This window comes from Plasmodium relictum (genome assembly GCF_900005765.1).
Source record: "Plasmodium relictum strain SGS1 genome assembly, chromosome: 10".
NCBI lineage: Eukaryota > Apicomplexa > Aconoidasida > Haemosporida > Plasmodiidae > Plasmodium > Plasmodium relictum.
In genome coordinates, this window is record NC_041688.1 from 36,629 (window position 1) to 43,591 (window position 6,963).

Consider the following 6,963-nt stretch of genomic DNA (forward strand, 5'->3'; position numbering starts at 1 on the left):
ACAGAAAAAAAATAATTCTTTTTTTTTTTTTGTTATTGGTAGTTTTTTTTTATTCTCCACCTAATTTTTTGTATAATTTCCAAATGAATATAAATGTGTAAATATTTATTTAAAATTTTATATTGATTTTTTTTTTTTTTTATATTAACTTTGTAGCTGCTGTTGTAATTGGGGAATCTTTATCAGGGCATTCATCAGGAAAATTTAAATGATCACATTTCCTTTAATAAAAAAAAAAAAAATTTAAATAAAATTATGGGACATAAAATTCTTATCAAAAAGTTACATTCATAAATTATATGTAAAAATTAAGTGTTCTATATTAAGAAATCACAACACTATTTTGTGAATTTCTTTTTTTTTCTTCTTACCACCAAGCTTTGCATTTTAAACTCCACTCTTCTAACATTCGAATATTATATCCAGAAAAATTCATTTGAAAATTACAAGGGCCAGTATATATTGTTGAAGGATTACAAGATCTTACAGTACCTTTAACTTTAATCCATTTTTCTTTAGGAAAAATAAAATGTCAAATTCAATGTTTCACAGAAAAATCTATAGATATATTATTTATTAAAAAAACTATAGCCATTCAATAAACCAATAAATATATAACCTGGACAAAAAGAATTAAAGTTTCTTACACATTTTTTGCATGGCCAAAACGCTTGACATTTATTAGACCAAGTCTCTTTTGTTTTTTCAGACATGTTTTTTATATTTAATTCTTCACCCTTGCATGGACCTTATATACAAATTAAAAAAAAAAAAAAGATAAATAAAATTAAATATAAAACTAAAAGTAATTTATAAAATATATGTATATTATTTTTTTCTAACCATCATATGTTGATGCAGGAGCACATATCTCATCTTCAGTTACATGAATAAAGCCAATATAATTATAATCCTAAAAAATGTTAAAATATTCAAATAAAAAATGAGAAAAAATAAAAAATACGTAAATTTTTCTTTAACATTTGGACAAGGCAAATTGTAATCTCTCTCACAAATTATTTCAGGATCTATTAAATTATCCTCATTTACTAATAAATAATTGAAAAAAAAATGAGGAAAATGAAAAAAATGTTTAATAAAAGAATAAATTTAAAAAATAATACATCTTTAGAAATCGAATGGAAAATTCTCTAAAATTTACAAAAAAAAAGAGATATTTCTTTTTAGTACATTGAATAATCGGTGGAGGAATATTTTTTAATCCTTTTAATATCTAAAATATTAAAAAAAAATAGAAAATATTGACATTTATATAAATACTTTTTATAAATATAATAAAAAAATATTTTCTTTGTAATTAAGTTTTTGTCAACATATCTTAATATATTAATAATAGATTATGAAGTTTCACATATATATATTTTTAATTACATTTGCAGCAATATTAACATCAGGAGTTTCGTTATGTTCTTTTGATGGTGCTCTTGAAGAGCTTGAAATAATATCGCCTAAAAAATTATTATACTTATTATTTTTTTTTTTTTTATTCTAAGAATAATATTTTCATAAACATATAAGCTCATTGTTTCTTCATTTAGTTATTTTTTTAAAATTATTGAATTTAAAAAATTTTCATACGAATTTATAAAAATATTTTTTTATTATTTTTCCAATTTATTATGAAAAATATTATTTAGATTTGTTCTTTTTTTTAAACCTGCACTTCCACCTATATTTTCTAATTCCTTGTCTGGAAATATTTCTTTCTATTATATTTATTTACACATTTTATTTTCAGATAAAAAAAAAAAAAAATTTTTTTTTTAGTTAAGATCTAGAATTTTTATAAAATTTTCTTTTTTTTTATGAATACTAATATATTTTTAATATAATAATACTTCGATGATAATATATTATTTTTTAATGATATTGATATATTTTGAATACTTGTAATATATTTTATTGCTTATATACATACATATATATATATATTTTTCTTTTTGAGAACTTACTTTTTCATTTTCACATATGCTTATTTTAAGATAAAAAATAAAAAAAAATAATAATACAAAATATTTATTCATTTTCTAATAATTCAGTGTTTTATAATTTTGTATATATTGACAATTTTTTTTTTTTTTCTTTTTAATATTTACTATTTAGTTATAATATTTTCAATTAGAAAAAAGAAAAAAAAAAAGGATAAAATAATAAAGAATATTTTTTATTATTATATTTCAATTTTTTATAATAGTAAAATTTTTACATACAATTCAATCAATGATTATATAAGTGTATTTACACCTTTAATAATTTCTAATTATACATGTTTGAAATGTTTTTTTTTTTTTTTTAATTAAAAAAAGAAAAAAGTCAAAGGTCAAATAATCAATTTAATTGATAAATATTACCATAAACAATTAAAAAAATAATAAATAATTAAAAAAAAAAGCAATATGCTAACAAGAGGAAAAGTTATTGTATTGATATTTTTATTCTCATCAATTATTTGGATAAATGTAATGGACAAATATAAAAACTCAAACTCCTTAATAAAATGGATATATGTAAAATTATTAAAATAACATAAAAAAAAAAAATTAAAGATTGTATATAGAAATAAAAAGAAATAAATAAAACAAATGTAATTTTTTATTATAAATTCATAACTCTAATGAAAGATAATTTTTATTTTTTTTAATTTATAGATTCCTTTTTACCTTATTATTATATTAGCCTTTTATGCCACTATATCTATATCTATAAGCTTATATAATTTTAATAATGTTCTTAATGGACATGAAGAACTATTAAAAGTAAAAATACAAAGAATAATGTTGAAGTCTTCATAATTTATATAACATTTTTAATTTTATTATTCCATTTTTACAATATTAATATTATAATACTCTAATTTTATTATTTCATTTTTATCCCTTATAATTTTTTTTTGATTATTTTTTTTTAGGAATTAAGTTACATTAAAAGTGAATTGGAGAAGAAAAATTTTACTTTTGATTAAGAAACGAAATTTTAAGAAATTAATTTATATATTTTTAAATTGTTATTCTCTTTTTTATATGATATGAAAAAAAGATAAATAAATAATAAAACTATAAAGAATTAGTCTAATTCATCATTTTTTTTTTTTTTTTTTTATTAAATAATTATTGATATTATTTCATTTTTATTTTATTGTATTTTATGAAAAAAAACCTTTTAAGACAATATTTTTTGGTGAATAAGACAATGGAAAAGAAAGCAAGGACAAATTTATATTTTCTTTTTCTTCTAAATTTTTCGTTACATTAAACAATTTCTGTAAAATATAAAATCTCAATGTATTATAGAAATACATGCATTTAAAAGATATTTCTTTATTATCACTTTCACATAATTTAGACAGTAAATTTACAAAAGAATATACATCAGGTATAATTCTTCTGATAATTTTTTTCTCATATTTATCATATTTTTTTATATATTTTTTTTTATTACTATTTTCTTCTAATTCCAATTTATCACTATAAGAAAAAGTACAACTGTTTTCTATCAAACATTTTTCATTCAAAGCAATATCTTTTTTTTTATTTATACTATTCAGGATATATGCATTTTTATTAATCATACTAATGTGATCATTATTACTTATATCATTATTTGTATCATTATCAATATCATTATCAATATCATTTTCATAATTTACTTTATATTTTCCTTTTATATATTCACTTACGATAGTGTTCATATAAACATTATAGTTTTCATTGTATATATAATTTTGAATTTCATTTAATATCATCTCATTTTTAAAATCAAATATATACCTTCTTAAATTTTTATACTTCGTATAACAACATGAACAAATAAGAAATGGAATTTTTTCATCAATACATTTTTTTAATGTGTAGTCACTTAATCCTCCACAACAATGTAAACCTACTATTAAATTAACTTTGTATTTTTTGAAATCAAAGTTCAATATTGATTCATGAATTACTAGAATATTCCTAATTTTGTTGGAATATATTTTTAAAAAGCATGTGAACAAAGAATTAACATTAACATCTAATATGATAACTAAAACATTTTTAAAGGCTAAGGAAATGTAAATACCTAAATCCCCTTTTCCTCCCCCTACATCTAAAATACAAAATTCATATGTTTGGTTATTAATATTAAAATTATTACTTATTTCATTTAATTCGTAGTTATAACTTTTATAGTTGCTATCATTTTCTTTATTCATTCCATTTAAATCAAAATTGTTAAAAATTTTTTTTTCGTTACAATCATCTGAATATATTCCATTTAAATTATTATTATCTTCCTCATAATAATATTTTTTTCCATTTAATTTGATTTCATTATTTAAGTCAACACAATTATCTAAATAAAATTTTTTAATATCATAAAATTCTACATTTTTCCATTTGGAATTTTCAAAAGTATTTCTTCCATTCCTTTTAGTGCTTTGATCAATATAACTTTTTATCTTTTTTTCATTTTCTTCATTAACTAATTTATCATTTTTTTCAATAAATAAATTTAGAAAATGTAAATAATTATCATAAATAGTAATATTACTTTCAATATACTTGTTAACTAATGTACTTATAGACAAAACAATATTTTGACAAAAAAAAGAAATGTCATTTGTATTTTCTTTTTTTATTTCACTTAGTAATTTTTTTATATGATTAAACATCCAGTATATTTGCGGAATTTTTTTTTTACTCATATAGAACATCATATCTTTCTTTTTTTTTTTTTTTTTTCCATTCATTGTATCTGTCATACAAATGTAATCACTAAACAATTTATTACTAAATGTGCTTATATCAAAATAATTAAATAAGTTCTTTTTTAAATCAATACTATTATTATTATAAGGAAATTCACTATGATGTATTTTAAATAGCTTAGGTAAAACATCAATGACCTTTATTATAAAAATTTCATAATTATTCATCTTTTGATTTGATATACTTTTGTAATTTTTACTTTTGTATACAATATTATATATATATTTATTTTTTTCTTTATCACTTTTATTATAAATATTTATAATGCAACTTTCTTTCATGCGTAGGCCTCTACATAACGTTAACATAGATAAAAAGTTTTTTTCAAATAATTTCAAAAGTTCATTAATATTGAAATATTCATAATTTACCTATCAAATAATATTTAAATTATATAATAAATTATTAACAGAAATATATAGAAATTTATATATATATATATATATATATATATTTAAAAAAGTATAAAACTCTATTTTTTTTTTTTTTCTTTCTCAAACATATATAAAATATATAATTTTATTCAATATATAAAATAATTAGATAATATGTATATATTATTTTATTTTGCTTATACTTTTAGAAGATAAGAAGAAAATACAATTATAGATTTTTCATTTGTATTTGTTAATGCTGGTAGTCCTATAATATATATTAAAGAATCTGTTTTAATTATTTTGTTAACATCTTCGTGTTTTATGTATTCATTAATTAATAATAATAGAGGATGATTTAATTGATCATCATTTTCATTTTCTTCATCATTTAATGGTGGTTCACATTCGTTTTTCTTCAAGTTATTATAAAATCTATTACATAAATAAATAGAATCATAAAAGTAATCATTATTTAAATTTATTGTATCATCTTCCTGATTTTTTTTGTAAAGTTTTTTTATTAAATAATTTTGATATAAAACTAACTTTTCTTCATTAATGTAAAAATTTTTATTAATTATAATCTGTACATTCTTTTCTGTTTTAATAGATGCTTCATTAAATAAGTTTTTTATGAAATAAAAATTATTATCATAATTTAAAAATTGATATTTATAAAAAAACGAATTTTCTTTTTCATTTTCATTGTCCTTTGAAATAGTATCATAAAAAAATAGGTATTTTCCATGTTTTCTCACATTTTTAATTTTACAAATTAAATGAACATAATTATTAAAATCATAATTAAAGTTGTCTGCACTACTTAAATTTTGAAATTGTGCTTCTTTTTCATCATATATACTTATTTCACTCTCAATATATTTCGTTTTCTTCTCATTTTTATTCATCTTTTATTTGTTACGAATTCATACATATACTTTTTAAACATTAAAATATCTTTTCATTTATTTTTATATATATAGCAATATGTAGCAAATAAGAAGTTGACAAAATATCAATGTATTTATATTAATTATATTATGAATTAAAAAATAATTAAAAACTTGTAATTCAAATATAAAAAAAATTAAATGTAATAAAATTTAATAATGTATATTTCTTCATAAATAATGTAAAAATTAAAAGCTTTTTCTATAATAAAAAATAAAATTAAAAAAGATAATTATAAAAATAACAAAAAAAACTAATAAAATTTAAAATATATGAAAAAATAATAGAAACATATCACTTAAAACATTGAAAAGAAAAAGTTTAAATGTTTTCAAAAAAACAAAAAAAAAAAAAAAAATAAAAATAAATTAAAATCATATAAAATATCATAAAAATAAATAAAAAAAAAAATTAAAAAAAAAATATATATATTTATATAAATTCAAATTACCAAATAAAATATTTTTTAATGTAAAAATAGAATCTTTATGAATAATTTTTCGAATAGAAAAATAAAGAAAAATGAATTTTAGAAAACATGAAAATACCGCCGATTTAATAGATAGTATAATAAATAGTGAAAATGGAAAAGTTCAAAAATATGTTTTAGAAAGAAAAAGAAAAGAGAAAGAATTTATAGAAAAAAAAGAAAATATAAAAAAGCAAGCTTTAAAGGCACCAAAACTAAACCAGATGTTTGTTATTAATAAAAACGATGATGATAAATTAATTAGCGAAACAATAGGTCTTAGAACAGTTCATGAATATAAAAAAATAAAGGATGAAATATATAGTAAAAAAAGGAATGAGGATTTAAATGAAAATATTGAAGAAAATAAACATAACAAAAATAGAAAATTTAATTTATC

General features: G+C 17.3%; 4 protein-coding genes across 4 annotated transcripts; 2 read left to right on the forward strand and 2 right to left on the reverse strand.

The window, feature by feature from the left end:
* Positions 1-32: 32 nt before the first annotated feature.
* On the reverse strand, positions 33-2,045 carry PRELSG_1000700 (CPW-WPC family protein, putative; the record flags this gene model as incomplete). Its single annotated transcript, XM_028676917.1, has 10 exons — positions 33-60; positions 150-221; positions 372-513; positions 620-748; positions 844-913; positions 982-1,049; positions 1,192-1,234; positions 1,393-1,469; positions 1,679-1,727; positions 1,974-2,045. The coding sequence occupies 10 exons, from the start codon at positions 2,043-2,045 to the stop codon at positions 33-35; spliced, it is 750 nt and encodes a 249-aa protein (XP_028533358.1).
* Positions 2,046-2,417: 372 nt separating this feature from the next.
* On the forward strand, positions 2,418-2,983 carry DPM3 (dolichol-phosphate mannosyltransferase subunit 3, putative; the record flags this gene model as incomplete). The annotated part of the gene is made up of 3 exons (XM_028676918.1): positions 2,418-2,528; positions 2,670-2,777; positions 2,930-2,983. The coding sequence occupies 3 exons, from the start codon at positions 2,418-2,420 to the stop codon at positions 2,981-2,983; spliced, it is 273 nt and encodes a 90-aa protein (XP_028533359.1).
* A 180-nt stretch (positions 2,984-3,163) lies between these two features.
* Positions 3,164-6,051, reverse strand: PRELSG_1000800 (conserved Plasmodium protein, unknown function; the record flags this gene model as incomplete). Its single annotated transcript, XM_028676919.1, has 2 exons — positions 3,164-5,137; positions 5,344-6,051. The coding sequence occupies 2 exons, from the start codon at positions 6,049-6,051 to the stop codon at positions 3,164-3,166; spliced, it is 2,682 nt and encodes an 893-aa protein (XP_028533360.1).
* Positions 6,052-6,616: 565 nt separating this feature from the next.
* On the forward strand, positions 6,617-6,963 carry PRELSG_1000900 (XAP-5 DNA binding protein, putative; the record flags this gene model as incomplete). The annotated part of the gene is made up of 1 exon (XM_028676920.1): positions 6,617-6,963. A coding segment is annotated over one exon (347 nt), but the record flags the coding sequence as incomplete, so codon positions are not given.